This window comes from Heterocephalus glaber, unplaced genomic scaffold (assembly GCF_053883595.1).
Source record: "Heterocephalus glaber isolate CG9 unplaced genomic scaffold, H.glaber_assembly_v1.0 deba00001531, whole genome shotgun sequence".
In the NCBI taxonomy this organism is placed as follows: Eukaryota; Metazoa; Chordata; class Mammalia; order Rodentia; family Bathyergidae; genus Heterocephalus; species Heterocephalus glaber.
In genome coordinates this window covers 6,556,865-6,576,606 of record NW_028258329.1, presented here as the reverse complement: position 1 = coordinate 6,576,606, position 19,742 = coordinate 6,556,865, and the positions used below count along the sequence as shown (strand labels likewise).

At 46.9% G+C, this 19,742-nt stretch overlaps 1 protein-coding gene across 7 annotated transcripts in view; it reads right to left on the bottom strand.

The window, feature by feature from the left end:
• The window catches only part of Adamts17 (ADAM metallopeptidase with thrombospondin type 1 motif 17), a 321,741-nt gene that overhangs the window by 181,455 nt on the left and 120,544 nt on the right, over positions 1-19,742 (bottom strand). For all 7 annotated transcript variants that reach the window (XR_015441655.1, XR_015441659.1, XR_015441658.1 and 4 more), the window contains one exon: positions 11,045-11,150. Coding sequence is in view for 2 of the 7 variants with exons in the window: in XM_004852682.4 (XP_004852739.1) it covers positions 11,045-11,150 (106 nt within the window). In the remaining 5 variants the exon portion in view is untranslated. The remainder of the gene's footprint in view (positions 1-11,044; positions 11,151-19,742) is intronic.

The window sequence follows — 19,742 nt, the reverse complement described above, 5'->3', positions numbered from 1 at the left end:
CTATGGCAAGTGTGCTGCAGCAAGCTATTGGTATCACTGAAAGCTCTAAAAGATTCACCATCATTATACTATGCTTTAAGTTACAGAAGGCAGCACCACTCAGGGCTGGTTCTTTAAAGCATAGTGTGTTCAAATGGGCTATCTTTATAACCCTTTGCAAATCCCCAAGTCTGAAAATATGATCCCTTTGCGGGGCTCCTTAGATTTCTTTCCACTTAGGTAAGCACTCCCTTGGCTTTCTTTCCTGACCCTTTTCACAAGGAATGGATTATATAATTACTCTGTAGAAGTTACTACATGTGCAAAGCCCACTAATGACTAAAGACAGACAGTAATCAAGACTCACCCCTCAAGGGGCAGACCAGCTTCTCAGGACACATGATTGAATTCATGTTGTAGCCAGAAGTGGCAAGGGTCTTGGATGCAAGGGGTCATGTAAATCCCAGCTAGAGGTTTCCGCATGGCATTTTGAGGCTGCCCTGATCTTCTAGACCACGGGTAATAATATGCCAAATGTGGGAAGAGAAAATGATGCCTTATGACAACAGAAGCAGCTGACCTGTCAACTCCTGAACGTCACCAATGTAAGCAGCCACAGGACCCATGTTTCACATATGAGTCACTGACAACAAGAATGGGAAGAAACCACCTCTAAGAAAAGCATCACCATTTTGGCTTCTATCTTTAAACCAAAAATAAAAACTGAACAAGAGAGGAGGAAGACAACAATGTGGCCATTTCAGTCTTGGGCCAAGGACCTGCTGTCTGCCTTTTGGGAATGTCAAAGGCCACAGCTTTGAGGGCCTGTGTGACATTTCTGTTCAGTGTTGCAGAAAGAACTCTGCTTCCTTTCATCTTCTACATGTCTGGTTGACCAATATGTTCTCAAATATGTTTGTCAAGCTGGGCATGGTGGCACACTCAAGAGGCTTAGGCAGAAAGACTGCAATGAGTTTGAGACCAGCCTGGCCTACATAGTCAGTTCAAGGCCAGTCTGAACTACATAGCAAGAACATGTCTCAAAATACATGTTTGTCAAGAACCTATTTATCAGGATTTAGGTTCCATCAGGTTCAATGTTTAGAGTCAGGTTTGTCTGACAGAGAGGGTCAGAGGCAGCTGTCCCAACCACCTCTACAAAGACACCTGGTCTCCAAACTTCAGGGAAAGATAAATGGAACCTGTAGCAAACTCTGAAAGTCAGCTGAAGAACGTCAGGACCCGATGGCATCACATGGGTGAAGATCAGAGACCAGAGAAGAGATCCAAAAACTAGGACAGGAAAGACATTCTAAAAGCTCCAACAATGGAAAAAGGATGAAAAAAGGGAGCTTTTCTCTTCAACTCCACCTAGTTGCAATCACGCACTGCACCGTAACATTTCCATCAATGTCAAACCACATATATCATGGTGGTCCCATATGATTATAATGGAACTGAATGCCCTATAATGTCACAGCCACCCTAACTTCATGGTGCAAGGCCTTGCTCATGTGTTTGTTGTGATAATGGTGTGTACAAACATGCTGTGCTGCCTCTTGTATAAAAGTACAGCACAACAGTGTAGAGTACGTAATACTTTATAATAATGAATGTTACTACTCATTTATGTATTTACTATTCTACACTTGTAACTTTTTGAGTATATTCCTTCTAGTTATAAAAAATAATTGCTGTAAAACCACGTGCTGTGATGTTGACAGCAGCCTCACAGATTTCATGTTTACCACATCTTTTGATTGCATCAAGACTGTCCTCTGCCACCTTGGACTGGGTAAGTGCATTCAGCGATGGTGGCACAACAACAAAAATGATGCATTTCTCAGAATGTATCCTTAGCATTAAGTGACGTGCAGCTCCAAAGCTACAGCAAGTAGCTAGGAGTGAGCACTGCTCTGAGATGAGGGGGACAGAGAAGGCTACTCCCTTTGATGTGCCTTGATGACAGCTTCCCTTGTGACACTGATGCTACTGGTCCTCAGCCTATACTGTGAAGAGCGAGGCAGCGGATGAAGTTTTATGGCATTTCTCCAATCTGTGTAGCACCAAATATGGGGCTTCCTCGTTCTTCTCTGCCAGATTCTTAACTAGGCATGGGATATGGCAGTTTGAGGTAATGATAGCCAATGGAAACAGACAGTTCAGCAGGGAGTAGGGTAAGACAGGGGCTTAGGGGAGCTTGTTCTGCTGAGTAAGCCAAGGACTATGTGATTAGGCAGCTGGCAGCAAGCTGGCTGCCTTTTCTTTGTAGCAACTGTTCTTGCAGCTGGGGCACAATTTCTGACACCCCTTTGGTGATCATAGAGCATGTGCCATTAAGATGAATGGCACTTAATTAATTCAGATGCTCCCCCTGCAAAAAGCCTCCAATACCACTAGCCGCCACGTCATTAAGCATCACTTACTGAAGAAACATATATTTCTGTGTTTCTATCTGGAGGGAATAATGCGGCTTAGGTTCCTCTCTCCAGAAACCAACCTATATGATTTTGAGCCATCAGCAGGGGCCTGGTTGTTTGGTCTTCAGTCAGTCTGAAGCTGCCACATGAGCGGGGTCCTACTGAACCCCGTGCCGTGTCCTCCGTGTGGGAATAGTGTGATCAAGTCTGACTTCTGATGATCACTGCTATCTCTGCCCTGTTGTCCTCTTTAAAAATCAACCCACCTGAACGCTGGGTGAAGCCATGGCCAAAGTCCAGACGCAAGCTCAGGCTCCCAAGGTCACATATCCCAGGATCATAGCAGCTACCAGCCTAACTCTTTCACCAGGGACTGTCCCAGGACTCAAAACTACCCAACTTACCTTTCTTTTCATTTTCCCTTTCTCCTGATGATCATCCTAAGTGAGAGTCAGAGAATCAAGAGGCTTATTTGATGTAAGCCCTTCTCAACACTATAGAAATATGGCCATGTTTAGCAAGATGATGTCTTTTTAATGCATCCTGTGACTTCCTTTAATGCTACAAAAATTATAACCTCCATCATTTCACGTCCACCTACTTGCTGATATTTGTCCCAGATCTGGCCTATCCCAGATCCACATGCTGGTCTCAGGCACTTTCTGCATTCTGAAATGACAGGAACACAGTAGCACATAATTTTATTCCTCTTGCGGACCCTTTGTGCCCTCTGGCTGGTACTTTCTTTCAACACCATCTGGCCAAAGTACCACTTGCATGTAAGCTGTGACCATGCTCTGTGTTCTCAAATAGTCAAGGTTGGGGAAGGCTCTTTCCTAGATGTGCTGTGTACCAGACTGCTGGCAAGGTTCCTAGGTCTCAGCACATGCAAATGTTCTCAGTTCTTTGGTTTTGAATTTCCATCAGCAGTGGACATGAGATGCATAAAGATTTCAGGCATGAAATTACTCACTTTCATAATCACATCCCCACCCCCCTTCACGGGACTTGCAGAACTGTAGCCACGTGAGCAGAAAGTGACTTTCCGAGTAATAGTGAATGGACAGTTACCAGGAAAGTCACATGGTGAGGGCTGGGCCATGACCCAGGTTCTGCTCATGTGTAGAAAGGAACCTGATGTTGCAGCCTGAGGCTCTGGCTGGAGTCTTCACTTGGTCACTGAGAACCTTGGGACAGGAGGAGGCTTTTCACCTGCAGGATGATGCTCCAATGACTCTGGAGATTCCATCCAGCTCCAAGAACCATGAGAAAAGCCACTTAGTTGAATGCCAGAAGCTCTGGCAATCTAACAAGAAAATTGGATCTCATCTAACTCCTGGTAGAGCCCATAATGTAAGGAAGTTCTAAGGGGATTTTAGAATCTGATTCTGCTGCCAATCTCAACTTTCCGAATCCTATCTTCTTGCACACCATCTTGGATGACAGGGATTTGGGCAAGGTGATTCACCTGATAATTCACCATGCAGCATTCCCGGCCAGGGTAGAGACAAACACAGCCAGCTTTGTAATCGTCCTTCTTACAGTAATGACCTTGTGGGGCACAGGGAGTCTCAGTGCAGCTGGACTTTGCGTCACAGTGGTAACATCCAGCCAAAGGCCCCTGGGCCGCACGGCAAAGAGGGCAGGTGGGACTACAGCTGTCTGCTCGCTGATGAGCTTTTAATGGCTTTCTATTAGTTGTGCTCCTCTCCCTCCCCGCTGGGGATCAGGCCTGGCCTGGACAGACTGGGGAAGGCTGTGGTCAAGGGCCTCTTGGAGACAGGGCCTCTGGGTTTTCTAGACATCTGCAAGAAGTGTTTTCTCCTTGCAGAGGACTCCATGTGAAGGACAGGGCTCCAAAGGAAAATACTGCAACCTCTCCATCACCCCTGTGACTGCTGCATGACAAGGAATCGCTGAGGTGGCAGGAAAGCCACTTCAATGGGACCAACAGTAACAAAGCTGCTCTGATTGCTTTGAAAACTCCAATTTGAAATACCCCATGAGGAAGGAAGAGTGGGAAATTTGACTTATATTTGCATGGGAGAAAGGGAGGAGGGGAAAACAGGCAATGCTACGGCCTTCTTGAGAGTCCTTCAAAGTCACAAGCTATTCTAGCTTAGCTGAGCCACCATGAGGTTCACTGCAGGTTAATTAATGTGAAAAACCCTGTAATTCTTGGCAGCAAAATGTAAGAAATAGATAAGGGCATATAAAGAAGGGAGTGAGGCCTGCATGCTTCCCACAGCCCTGGAGTTTGGTAAGGAAGACGTGTCCAGCAGATGCTCACGCACCCACTTTGATGTGACCACCAAGCACAGAGGAAATGGTACTCAGGAATCGCTGCAGGCCCTGCTGCAGGAAACCTGAGAGCCCTTGAATGTAGCGACCACCATGATTACCCTTCAGTCCGGAACAGAAGGCCTCCCAGAGCCACAGAAGCTGAACAGGACTGTGGGAAAAGCTCAGGGAGCCCACGGCGGGGACCAGCCCTTCCTGGAGGAAGGCGCCCCCTTTACTATTCCTCCAGGAAGACCAACCCCTGGTTGACCCCAGCCGCCCTAGTTCCAGCTACAGCAAAAGCATGCTCCCTCTCCCCCCAGGATTTCTAAACAGTTATGACATTTCCAGAAATTCTGTCTCTCCATGCCTTCCTTATAAGGCCGGCGATGTCTGGTGCCTGCGCGCTGCCTACTGGATAGAGCACCCAGGCCAGACACTTGGGCAGGAGCCACTGCTGCCCGGTCTGCTGGTGACCACCTGCCTTCCCAGGTCTGCCCCATGTCCTTTCTGTGCTCCCCTGGACTGGGTCGGGTAGCTTATTCTTAACACAGACCACAGAATCACAGACAGCATTTGCACACTTCACACATCTGGATTACGGCTTGCCTTCCTTCCTGCTCTGGGATCAAGACAATTCCTTTTGGTTTGTGCTGCATCGACTCCAGTTACAAGACCATCTCTCCCACACACAGGACTCTCTCCTCTTCCTCTGCTCCAGACAGCAGCAGCCCTGGCCAAGAGCCACGCCTCTCTGGAACTGGATCCCTCCTCGCATTCTGAACAGCCTGCCAGGCAGCATGTCCCCAGCATGTGGTCATCGGGACATCTTCCCTGATGTCCACTGTCCTCAACTCACCTTTACACAGTGCCACATCCAGGCAGGAAGCTGCCAGGGGGCCTGGGTCCAGTTTTGACTGGTGTCTTTACTGGAGGATCCCAAGCTTCCCATGTCACCTTCCGGCTCTCTGGCTCTGTCACATCAGGACACCTGTGCTATCCCTAGCTCCACTCATAGCTCCCCGTCCTTCCAGTCCATGCTGGCCAGGTGGGTGCTTCCAAGCCTGGACAGCTCCAAGGGGCTCCTGGACATTGTGTGGGTCTGAAAACCCAGGTGTGCACCACCTGTGATTGCAACCGAGTCCTCCTCTGGTTTTGTGTCTGCAGGTGCGGAGGTGTGGACTAGCTGGACAAACCCAGCTCCTCCTCAGTGCGCTTGCATCTCAGTCACTGCTGTGTTTCCTTCTCGGAGTCCTCATGTGCTCAGTACCTTAACCCTCTTCAGGCGGCAACTCAGCTGTCCCTCTCCCCCTTACACTGCCAGGTCTCTACAGGCCCCATCCTTCCTCTTCACCATGCCAGAGGTCACTCTGTGCTGCACCTGCACTGAGGCCTCCAGGGAGGTGTGAGACGAGATGATAAGACTAAGCCTTTCCTGAACATGAGTGGCCAGAGGAGCTCTCAGAAGAGACAGCAGGGGCTGGGAGGGCAGCACAATTTTCAGCACCACTGTGGCTCAACACAGAGAGGAGCCAGGGAGGATAGGGGTGTGGGAGCAAGAGACAGAAGTGAGAAGGTGGCGGCTGAGGCAATGATGGAGCCCTGGACACCACGCCTACTGTGTGGTCACCTGGGATGCAGGTGACCTCCTGGAGAGCGTCTCTAAGCCTCTCCCCAGAGCCAGTGGACTGATCCACCCAGGTGAGGCATGGCCACCACCTATCTGAATGTCCCACATGGCCCTTTTGTGGGCCACTGCTCAGATGTCATCTAAGCCAAGAGGCCATCCTCTGTGGAGAGAGTATTATTCAGAGGTCACAGGCTGAGCCTTCTGGCCAGAGGAGACAAATTCCGGACTGGAGAGAGAATAGTTCTTTGACCCAAGAAAGATGCCAGGAAGAAGAGCCGGGAGAGCCTCCACCTAAGGACAGATGGGGGAGGCTGGCCTCAGGTGTGGCACCTGTGCCGTCTGGAGGACCTGCCATGAGCCCCTGGGTGGGGATCCCAGGATCTGCTGACTCTCAAGGCAGATGACCCTCCAGGCCTGAGGTGGTACAGCTTATTCCACAGAGCCTCCTACGCTCAACACGGCAGACACATGTTCTCTCCAGACTGAAAATATGCTTCTACACGCTCAGATACATCTTTTCTTTCCTTGTGCATTAAGTGGACTCCCCCCATTCCCTGCCATTCCACCTGGAAGGCCTTGTCTTTAGATGCTGTCCTTACCTGAGTGAGAAGTGCGCTGTGTGCACAGGGTGCTGGCTTCACTTCAGCTCAGAGGGAGCAGGTGAGACTTGGCTCTGTGCTCTCCTGGCCTCCAACTGGTGAGTTCTTACCCACCACGTGCCCTTCTGGGGCCCGTCAGACCCTACTATCATCAAAACAGAATGTCTTCTCACTTCCACAGGGCTATCTGCTTTCTCTCTTTTACACCGTAACTTCCAAACTATAAAATACATTCTATCTATATATTCTATTATATGTGGTATTACAAATTATAGAATATAATCATATACACATATTCTAAAATTCCAACAGATGTACTATACCCAATCATTTAAAGACCACACAAAGGTCACTACAACTCCTTCCTCCATCTAGCAAGGTACCCTTGACTCTGACTTTGCTTTTCCTTGTGAGCAGTCACCAGACCTGACCTTCTGCCCCTCATCGGGACGGCCTCGGGTGGAGCCTGGAATACACAGGCCTGTTTGAGAGAAACAGTGCTTGCTTCTATCTTTCCCTATTTCTCTCTAAAGCCAAATTTTGATCAGCACTGTGGACACTACCTCCTCCCCAAGACACCCTTTCTGGTTTCTTGAGGGGGAAAAGCCCAAGGAATGTTGGTCCGGATGGGCTCCTCCTCTCAAGGAATTGCTCCTATTACATGGATTCCACTCTGGAAACAGCATGTGAAGTCCAAGAGGCCCACATAGCCATCTCCCATATTTAGGCACTGACACTTTCCAAGAGTCCCTGCAGGACATAGGCAAAGCACACCTGTCATGAGGTAAGGGTCTCATGTGATCGCTACAAGACAGGGAGCCGGCTGCCTTCCTTCCATTCACAGGGAAACTACAGGGAGCACAGAGCTGCAGACCAGGGCAGTCTGTCATAGTCAAGCAGTCAACAGGTCCTGGCCACTCAGTTGAAACCTCCAAGTGCTCTCAGCCTGGCTGACACTCAGACCAGCTGGTCCTCCGGGCAGCAGCACAGACAGCCCTGTCCCCGGCCCCCATCCACTGAGACCTGCAGCCCCTCCAGCTCCTGTCTGCAGCAGGCCTGGGTCTTCTCCAGCTGCCTCCTCTGTCAGGGCAGAACTACGGGATGCTCTCAAGCTCATCTATGATACGCTAGCACCTTCTGATGATGCCTTCACTCTCTCTGGGTCACTAGTGAGCAGCCATCCCATAGTGCTGTTTCCCTTAAACAGAAGGTACTTTAGTTTTTGGATATCCATGAAGCTGTCTTCTTTGTTACCTGTTATAATCTGAGCCTATTTGGCACATGTATTATCATAAAAGTGATCACAAATCATGCTATGCTATGTAGAGGCTATACAATTTTTTTAAAAAGCTAGTTTCCTAACCTAAAAATAAAAGGTAATACCTACCTCATAGGACTGACTCAATACTATGGTGGATGGACAAAATCTAACATGTCACTTGTCACACAGTAGATTCTCAATAAATCATAGATCTGATTTGACTTAAACATCATTAGTACATTATTAGTTCATGCCCAGAGCAACATTATTGATATAGCCATGGCAGGAATTTTTAATTTCATTTATAGTTAGAATGAATTTGATTGTAACTTGGAACAGAGCCAGTTTATACTATCAAATTATTTATGTTTTAACTTTTTGAAATAAATCTATCCATAAAAAGAAACACTATAAAGAGAAGAGGGAAGAAAGTGTAATTTCAGGATGCAGGTGAATTAGCTGCTGAAAATGAGCCTTAATTTAGCTTTGTGTTTTCTGACAGCCAAGGCAGAAAGAGAACCAGGATAAGTTGATGGGATTCCGTGTTTGATAAATGGAATGAGTAGCTCACACTGAAAGAGGATTTTCCTCCTGACATTCAGATCTGAGGGCAAACAAGCACTCACTCATGGGAGCCAGACAGAAGAGCCATGCTTCCAAGTGCCAGGGCCAGAGGACCTCTCCCCCCTTCAGGAGGAGTTCCATCATTACTGATGGTGAGGGACCAGTGGGTCGGCCACCTGGGGACATTCTTAGCATGGAGTTTAATTGCTCCTCTCTATTTCAAAACATGGATCAGCTTTCGGGTTTTGTATTTGTGAAGCAGCTTGGTCCTTAGCTATGCTAAGTGTCAAGGCCTTGGCCTTTTCAAGCAGTTCACAGGATCTTGCCTACCTCCCTGAGCTGGGGTGACCAGAAGGGCCTGTGGATGGGGAAGGTGTGGCTTTATCCTGAGGGAATATGCTTTTCCAGTGCTGGAGAGGAATCTGAGACAATCTCACTTCCCTGGAAAAGCCATAACCACCCAGCGAGGGTGAGCCCCAAGTGCTGGCAGGATTTATTGGCTTTGATTAACAATAAAGTGTTTGTTTTGTAGGTAATTAGAGTCTAATGGCAAGCTATAAAGATTCCTCCAAGAAATTCTAAGCAGACTACAGCTAAAGGGTACCGTAGTACAGCTGAATCTAACCATTCATCTTCGCAGACCTCCTGTGCTAACAAGCCACGGTTTGGTCCAGAACAATCCAACAGGTCCTCAAGGGGAAAACGGCTCCCTGTCTTCTTAATATCCAAGGAGGAGAGACTGCTACACAGCACATGTGTGCCTGTGAGTACAAACAGCACTGCGGCGTATGTCATGGTGCTGAATGCTGCTGGGGGAGACTGCAATCCATGCGACTGTAGTGCAAATCATCTTATTTAAATTTACTATTGAAATACCCATCACAACCTGGATGCTGGCAAATGTTTTCAGAGCTCTGCATTCTTAAAACCATCAAGTAGTTGATTCCTAGGTACTGTGGTGGGCTGGCTAGGTCCTTGGATAGTCAGAAGACACCTATCAAAGTCATTTAAACAGCTCAGAGATGTTAATATAAATGTGATGGCATTTAATTTTAAAATCGGAGGGACAAGGTATTTCCAGCAATATTAAAAAAGTAAAGTCATGATGAAATAATGGTGTACTTAGAGACAACTACTAACCTCGCTTTGCTAGCCCCCAGGGTCACTAAGATGTCCCTTTCTAGGAGCATGGCATAGCATCCACAGAGCAGGATTTTCACTCTCTGGATGCAAATCACTATACCCAACAAGTTTGAAAAAGCCAACTACAAACCCCTCTATAGGAGTGAAAAAAATTAAAATGGGACCAGATAAACAAAATGCAACAAAAAGTAAAGCCACAGATGTGGTTAATTCTAGAGGAAAACAATTGCTTTTCTGCCCTTTTTTGTATACTGGCTTTACTCTCACAATGGCTCCAGACGTCTTTTTGTATAGGTTATTAGAAAATCTTTATACTGTTCCCCGCCCAAACTAGATATTTCGACTTCATTATGTTTTATATAATCCAATATAAATTTTCCCATTGTTTTTCATGCTCTGGCCTCAATTTAATTTTTTTAAATTAAAAAATTATGCAGTCATATCACAGTATTCCTTCAGAGAAACATAAAACAGACATGCACGACAGGAGAAAGAGTAAACTTTCAGGCCACAGTTGGAGAGTTGGCTGGCTTTCTGCCTGAGACTTCCTGCAGGTGATTGCATCTTTGGGCCAGCCACTCAACGCTTGGACCCTCTGTTTCCTCCTTTGACAAAAAAGGAGTCTGCCTGGAATTCTCCCTAAGATAATCTGTGGGCTCTAAGGTTCTGGAGTCATTTTATCTAAAAAGGAAGAATTTGCATATGCAAATGCAGTTGCTGTTAATTCTTTAAAACTAAAACACTGAATTCTATATGCAGAAGTTTGACTGTATTTGAAACTGGCTGAAAAGGAAACAAAATCAACAGTCTAAAGATAAATCCCATAATTGTAATGGTGCAGTCAGAATGTATCAAATATCATGCTGACCCGGGAAAAACAAGGACAACAAAGTAAGACACCCAGAAAAACCTTTTCCCCTTACTGTGTTGGCTTTAAGAATAAACACGAACTTCAAATTAACATTTCAACACTCAAAGCCAGTCTGCACAGTAATCTCCTGGGCTCGCTGCAGGCTGAGCAGACAGGCTTCCTGGCCTTGGCCCTAAAGCAGAAGCAGTCAAAGCACAGAGCAGCACTGTGATAGAACTTTCAGAATTGAAGTGAAAAATGTGTGTTCAGAGAGGAATTTAAAGAAGCAGAACAAGGGGGTTGGCGTCTGATACTTACTTGTGGCCCAGCTCATGAGCGATGGTAAAGGCCAAATTGAGACCATTGTCTTCGGCAAGCACACATTTCCTCTTAGCACTGCACACACCTCCTAAGTAAGCAATTCCTGCAGCAGAGACACAAAACACATCCTCTTCAGAATGTGAGAGGCCCTGACCTCCCGGGCAAGTCCTCACAGTCAGCACCACGCACGGTCACAGGAAGGGCAAGGGGGACCTTGGTGCTTATAGGGCTGGACCTGCAAGTTGGAGCTCATTTGAGATCGGTGTGCACACACTTTTGTATGCACCTACTGGTAACAGTAACCATAAACATTCATCCAGCACTTAAGATGTGTTAGGCCACGTGCTAGTTTACACACCACCTAATTTAATCCTCATTACTCAGGATGAGGCAAACTAGGGTTCAGGGAGAAAAGGTGACTTTCCCAAGGTCACCTGGGTCTGCCAGATTCCAGTGCCACCTCAGCACCCAGGACTGACAGCAGGTGAAGGGACTGGCCCGTGTGCAAAGTCTAAGGAGGCTCTTCCTCTTGGGGGCTGACCCTGTATGTGCACACCCCCAGGACAGCAACCTTAAATTTTGCACCCTGGGCACCTTGTGCCTCACCCTAGAGCTGGCCCTGTAAGGGAGGAGGCTGCTCTTGGATGCTCTTGGGGTGTGAGCTTGGATGCTGACTGGGAACTACAGAAAGTGGGCCAGGCAGGGTGTGCAGCATGTTCCGAATGCTTCCTGCACAGGAAGCGGGCTGGAGCAGGGAAGAGAGCCAGGGGAGAGCGAGGGCTTTGGAGCCAGCGGACGCACCGACAAGTCTACTCACACTCACACGCCTGCACCTGTGGCCCCCACCTGAGGTGGGAGGACCACACACCAGGAAGAAGACATGCAGCACAGGGAGGGGTGTGAGCCAGAGGCTGTGCACAGAGGGTGGGAAGCACTGGTGGGCAGTGGTAGCCAGAGCTGAGGGAGGGATGGGAGTTTTCCAGGTCAGAAAGTGCTTCTGGCAGAGGAATGTGTGTGGACAACAGGGCCACGTGGGGAATGACAAGGCAAGGGGCTGGGGGGGTCCCCCACTGGCCACACTTCTGGAGGCTGGCTCTCCAGAGCACCCCACTGCCCACAGCAGCTCTTTATACTTCTTCTGTCCCTGTGCTCTGGGGAGACATCCCTCGCCATTCCAGTACCCCAGGAAACCTACCCTTGCCCTTCCTTGTTATTGGGGTCTACCCTTCTGTGAGCCTCGGCTCAGTAACTCCTGTGAGATACAACACCAGGAGGTGTGGGGTGGCTAGAGGGGGAGGCTGGTGCCTTCCCTATGAGGTCCCGCTAGATATAGCTCTACTAGTATACTGCAGTGCAGTGGCAGCTAATGAGCAGATGAAGGCTAAACCGACCTGGGCTCTGCTCACCAGCTCTGTGCCATGGATGGGCTGTGGCTGCCGAGAAAGAGGAGCAATGTTCTGCAATGCACACACTGTCCACCTGGCAAGCTGCACGGGCCCCAACCTGAGGGTTCCTTCCACTAACTATCAGCAGATGTCTCAGAAGGAAAGGAACTGAAAAAAGAGTTGGGAAGAACAGTATGGGGGAAGTATTAGCGTATAAAACACCTTTCGTCCCTGCTCCCAAAGACATAAACCAATATCCTCTTTGTTGACATCAAAATCTAAATAGTCCCCCAAGCGGGAAGCCAGCTCCTGGTACTGCTTCTCTGCAACAGCCATCTGCTACAGATGGTCATTCATATCTTTGTTTAGGGGAGCAACAGAGGGAGAATGCCTTCTGAGTGGGTTCCATAAAAAGAAAAATCTGAGCTAGGGTGTAGCTCTGTGGTATAGCACTTGCCTAGCATGTGTGAGATGTGTCAGCCCCTAGGTTGCACCTGCAGTATAACAAAAACAAAACAAAAAAACAGACACAGAGCTCAGCCACATCCAGGGCACATGTTCCATCAAGTGCAGAAAAGCACTTGGTTCTAGAGCTATGAGCACGCAACTCAGTGTAGCCCAGGTACAGTAACACATGTCTATTTTTATTTGTAAACATGCAACATGAGTGGCCAAGAGGAGGAAATAAAAAAGAAGAGGAGGTGGTGGAAGGGAAAGAGGAAGAGGTAAAATGAAAGAAGAAAAAAGGAGAAGAGGAAGAAGAGGAGGAAGAGGAAGAAGAAGGAAGAAGAAAGAAGAAGAAGAAGAACAAGAAGAACAAGAGGAGGAAGAGGAGGAGGAGGAGGAAGCAGCAGTAGCAAACAAAAGAATGAAAAAAAAGCAATCAAATGTTACTTGGCTTCAAGACACTTTTTTGCATGTGGATACCATAATCCATCAATGCAGACTTTTAGAAGGGAAAAAAAAAGACAGTGAGAAAGGATGAAATTTGCCTTGGTGCTCGTAAGGTCATTATCCTGGTTTGGTTTAAACATAATGTGTGGATTGCTGCTAAAAGTCCACCAGTGAGTAGGTGGAATGCCGCTACATAGCCCCGATGGTATGCACACACACGCACCCATGCACACACACACTCAGATACACACCCACAGTGCCTGCCCAGCCCAGGCCACCACCTCTCCAGGTCAACGAATCAATTAGAAACAAGCATCTGTGCACGCCCCAGAGAAGTCCCGTGCAGAGGAAGGGCGGGAGACATCAGAAGGTCAGATGTGCTCATCTGGCTGTTCTGAGGACACCTGTCCTGGGCTCTGCTGCTGAACCAGCAGACCTCCAATGCCACACAAATGCTTCCCCAGGCTGGCAGGAAGACCTGACTTTCCACTGATTAGGTAGCGTGCAATACTAGGGAAACAGCAGTCTTCTGATAATTGCATTTCAATTTGCCCAAGGTGCAGTATGATTTTTTAAAACTAGGTAACAAAATTACAAAAATTGCCCTTGCACAAATGGCTCCTGCTTTTTAATGACTGATTACAAAGGTGACCAACCTACTTATAAAACCAAGCAAGGGAAACTACATAAGTGAAAATGGCCCCCGATAACAGAGCATAAGAACTGTGTGAGTTTACGAACAATGATGTGGAAACACTTAGAGTGTGCAAAACAAAGTCTGGAGAAAATCCCAGGTTGCTATAAAAGAGCTACAAGGGAAATACATGGTAAACAAGCCGTGAAGTTTCAGCAGAAAACAAAGCCCACCAGTATTGAATGTTTCATGGAAATAAACAGCAGTGTAGAGAGGAGGGAGACATCAAGATACTCCATGTGTTAAGGGCTTAGCCAACAGGGCAGCACTACTGGGAGGTAGTGGAGACTTTAAGAGGTGGGGTCTGGCCACAGAGATTTAGCTCAGTGGTGCCGTACCTGCCTTACAAACACAAGGTCCTGAGTTCGATCCCTGGTACAGGAAAAACAGAAAGGTGTGGTCTAGTGGGAGGAAGGTAGGTCTTTGGGGGGTGTGGCCTCGTATGGGCTTGTGGGACTGTGGTTGCTTCCTCTCCCTTTCTTTTTCACTCCCTGGCTATGCAGTAAGCAGTCAGTCTGCTCTGATACACACTCCCCTCCATTGCCATTGGCACCCTTACTAGAAGCCTAAAAACATAATGGGTCCACCTGGGACTAGAGGCTTTAACATTATGAGTCAAAATAAACCTTTTCTTCTTATGACTTGGTTATTTGTTAAAGTGATGGAAAGCTAACAAACACATACTCCCAATACTGCTGCTGAAGAAATCAAACCAGAAAAAGCCATCAAATCTCATACCAGTGCTTGTAAAAAATGAAAATAAAAAATAAGGAAAATCTAGTTTTTTCTGCATAGATTTATCTAGAAAGATCATAACACAAGTTCTGGCAATATTAGTGTTGAGGCCTGGAAGGTCACAAACCCTTCCAATATACTGCAGTCCCCCGTCAATGTGGGTTTCTTAGGCCCCACAATGGTGCTTTCTATAGCTTAGGCTTCCATGATTTAAAAGTGTTTAAAAACATTAATTCCACATGTTGGCATAGCTCCTTGGGACAAAGGGAAAGCAAAAAGTCAAGTGGCATTGATTGGCTGTGATTTGGCATGGGCAAGACTGCTTTTCCCTCTCTTAATAGGTATTACAGGTCTTATGTTACAAATGGGGAAACTGAGGCTCGGTGGCCAGTTACATGGTTAATCAGCACCCAAATAATGATAAAAACACAGGGCTCGCCTCCAACACCCAAATTCCCCCATGCAAACCTGGTGTCTCCCTCACCAAAGCTTGGTAACCAACAACAATGAGTAACTGTGGAGGATTCAGAAGATTTTCATAAATCTTAAATCTTAATGTTTGCTGACATAGAGATGTAGGTGAAACAAAGTGAAGTTTTCAGGTGTTAGTCCAAATGTTTTTAAGCCTAGAGATCAGAGGTTTAGAAATTTATATAATATCTACAGTAGTTACCTCTAGGATGTGGGGAAGAACTTAGAGATATTTCTAATTTTCTCTTTTTATTATGAAGTCAAATTAAATTAATTATATTGGGCTTAAACTTAGTACAGTTAATATGCACATTGCTATGAAAATTACTGCTGCTGTTCCATTTATCCAAGGTGAAACACAGCAGTCATGGAGGTGAGAGAACAAAGCCAAAGAAAAAAACCCTCTGGATTGTCACTCTCGGTGTGCAATCCTTCAGGCAGCTGGTGACATAGGAGGGTCATGGTCAACAAATACATAACAGAATTGCGCTTGTCTCCTAAGTGGTGGCTCCCCTTCTACTGCATCTCTGGCACCAACCAGAAACGCAAAACACACTTTTTGAAATCTAAAATGTGGAGGGCAGAATCAGAATGCCACGGTGGGTTGCTCCTACACCTGGGGAACCATATGTCATTCCAGCAGAGCCCCCAACTTCCTTCCCAGCCTTACCAACTGAACAAAAATCCTCTCTCTTCTCCCTCTCTTCTTTTTCTGTGTAGGAGCACAATTTCAGAGGAAAGATCAGGTAAGGACACTTAATTATTTTTTCAGTAGAAAACTGCACAGTATAAGCCTTAAGTTCATAAACTCCCAGCCAACCATGTGACCCTTCTTAGAGCTTAAGAGTAAACACCACCGAACTGTATAAACTTGGGCTTATCCAATAAATCACTGCATAACAGCTTGCAGCTGTTGGCTTTGTTGCCCATTAGTCAGACTCGCACAGGATCTGTCCACCTTCAAGTAAGATGGTCAAGTTTTTCCTGCCCACTGTTCAAGGTCCCACCACCGCCAACAACAAGACACACTTCCAAAGACAAGAGAGCAATTCACATGCATTCACTTGGCAATCCTGTGATTGTTGAGGCTGGCTCACTGGACAAGTGGTTGCAGGGGCCACATGAATTTGGAAGTAGTATTTAAGGACGCAATCTTAAGAGTCTAGTATGTGATAAATGAAAAATACCTACAGCCAATTCTTGCTATTCCTGATAGATTATATATATGTATAAAATTTAAATTACACATACATATATTTGTGTGTGTGTATGCCCGCACATGTGTGCAAACCCTGCTGAGAACTGAACTCAGAGCCTTACACATTGTAAGTGGAGTCTAAAAGGTTGCCATGACCACTAACTTTTTGAATATTGAGCCATTGCTCCAAGGAAAAATACAGAATATAGGTTCCCATGAGCCTCGATTTATATTTTTGTCAACCAGTCCACATAAGTATGTCTGTGTAAGGGTAACTTATTTAATATGTTGTTGATTCATAACATTGAACTCCAAACCAACAGCCCTGTAACTCATGCCTGAGTCAGGAAACTTTTCCTCCCCTCTTCCCTTCCTCGTATTTTCTCCATAAGGCACATCACAACAGTTCTGGACTTAGAACACCTACGCAGCACTCAAGCACGACAGTTGGGGCCATTTTCAACAGTGAAATCACCAAGCCAAAGCACAAAAATGCGAAAAACGCGGCACTAAGTCCACCGTGAAAAGGGCGCTTGTTTATAGAACAAGAGTTGAATCAGGAAGGCAGAGCGTGGCCTTGTTCAACCTCAGCTGGGAATGTGCCTGTCTGGTGACTCAAATTTTTCACTACTCTGCACATGGCCATGAATGACTGCCAAAATGCTCTGAGGACGGATTTTGGAGTTGCAAGTACAGTTTAGCAAGTAGGCGAAAACAAGTGCAGAGTACAGCTCGACGGTGTACTACAAAACCATGTCCTATTAGCAGACAAAATAAAATCCTTATTACCAGTTGTGATAAGAAATTCAGTTTTGGGCCAGGGATTTAGCTCAGTGGTTCCACTGCCTTCCTTGCAAGCGCAAGGTCCCGAGTTTGATCCTTGGTCAAAAAAAAAAAAAAAAAAAAAAAGAAATTCAGTTTTAGTGCCACTTCTCTTTCCTAACTGTCCTATCTAAATTACTTAACCTGAGTTAATTCTCCTCTGCAGCTTTGCTTCTATGTGCTTTGAGGTCAGTGGTTCATGAGGTCACCACCTCCATGGTAAGTCACAGCCCCCAGAGGGTTCTGAAGGACAGGCACAGCCCCTAACAGATCAGGAAAGTGTCCACAGAGAGGGTCTAGAAGGCTGGCAGGAGCAGTGGCCAAGGTGACCTGGTTCCTCTCTTTGGAAATGAGAAGCTCTGCACCCCAGACCTGCCTGTCCATGGCTTCCTGTCCCATGTCAGCATCCCAAGTCTTGAAGCATAGCCGGATGCCCTCCCCCTGACCTCGCCATGCCTTAGCATTCTGCCATTGTAGGTATTCCGGTTTTCCTCTTCTTCCTTCTGGGTCGCCTAGGCTCAGTCACAGTGGGAAGAAGGTGAGTGAGCAAGGTCTTTATCCCCATACTAAGCCCAGAGGGTGGGAGCCACGGCCTCACAGAGGGATGCGGGCTCCCTCCCTAAACACTAACATTGTAGGAAATGCCACTGCCATTCCAAAGGCCTATCTATGGCTAACGCCCAGTGACTGAGAGAAAGAACACCGAGGAACTGAAAAATTCAGCAACTCACTCAAGATTAAATGAAGTAGTAAATGGACCAAAGGTAGCTTTTTGAAGTCTGATCACAAAAAGACTCACATTCACAATTGTGAAACTCAATGTAACTTAGAGTAATCAGAACAGTGTGATCCTGTCATAAAGATAGACATACAAATCAATGAGATAGAATTGAGAGTCTAGAAATAAACCCTCACATGGACCATAAGTAGATTTTTCACAAAAGTGGCAAAACCATTCCATGGGCAACAAAGGGTCTTTTCAACAAAGGGTGCTGGGACAACTGGATATCTACATGCAAAAGAGAAAAGGTGAATCCTACACCTCACAGCAAAAGCAAGACTGAAGTCAAAATGAACTAAACACCTAAATATAAGCTCTGAAACTATAGAACTTTTAGAAAAAAACAAAGAAGTTTCTGACCTTAGAGCAGGCAAAGCTAGGTAACATCAAAAGCATAAGTCTATGGGGAAAAAATCCCAACTTCCTGCCACAGGCGAAGTAGCTGGGTAAGGACATCACCTTTATTTCAACTGCCATACCAGACAATGAATGTGCTGGCACATTCTCTAAGGAAACTTCCCAGCTTCCCCCTCTGCACTGCGGCTTTCTGCTAACCAGGTGCCACCCAGCAGCTACAGCACCTCAGGTTCTCAGTTAGACGCTTTTGTGTTCCAATGTCACCCAAGCTGCTGCTGTGTGTAGGCAGGGTTCTTAGTTACAAGTCAGAGTAAGGGCAGACAACAATCCTGGGCCTCTCTCTCTAGCCAGTGGTATTAATAAGGTCCCAGCTTAGGACACCGACATCCTCAGCTTGGGTTCCTCAGGCACACCCAGGATCCTGGGCATTGGGAGGAGATGCTGTCCCCGAGGAGGGACTCCTGCAGCAAGTCCCCCTCCAGGACCTGAGGGTCTCTGTCTTGGAGCAGTGGCTCCTATAAGTCAAGACCGCTGAGGAGGTAAGTGAGCTAAGTGTAAACAAAAGAGTAAATTTCCCATAAGATTGATAAGCTGGAAGCAAAAAAGTTTATCCCAACAGTGTGCCACATTTTGTAGAAATCAAACAGGCCAGGAGAGGGTGAGGGAAGATAAATAAGTAACTGTTGATATTCAACAGGACACAACCAACTTGAGCCAAGTACATGGAGATGTCACAAAGATTTCCCACCCTCCAGACAAGATGGCACTTGTGTCCAGAGGAAGCATCAGGTGTAAGGGGACCTCTGGGGAACCAATGTCACATTTCTCAAATGACCTATGTGCCTCTCCTTAAAGAGCCCCACGGAGCCCCAGTGCTGGTGGAATAGGCCTTGCCTGGTGCCCAGCAAAAATGGCCCCAGCAGGTTCACCTTGGGTCACTGGAGGAGCCTTGACAGTCTCTTACTGTGACAAATACTTTATCAAGTGTTTCCTGATGCCTGTACGTGATGGGCCTCCAGCCAGGCAGGGATTCTAAACTGAGCCACAGCAGCGCAAGCCCCAGGGGAAACCGCCTCAAGAACATCATTCAGTAAAAAGGCGAACAGGAAAGAGGAGAGGTGAGAAGAGATGTTCTCAGCCAAGCCTGAGGGCCTGAAGGCTCTAAAACACAGCTGCCCCAGTGACCTCAGTGCAGATGTCCTCTCTGGAGAGTGGACAAATGGAGAAGCAGCTCTGCACTGCCTCCCACACTGCTCACCTTCCTATTCTTCCCTTTGGTCACTTGTCATAGGCACGGCTGCCTCTCAGAGCATTGATCCTCACTTCTGCTCACTTGCAAACATTCCTGAGAGTCTGAG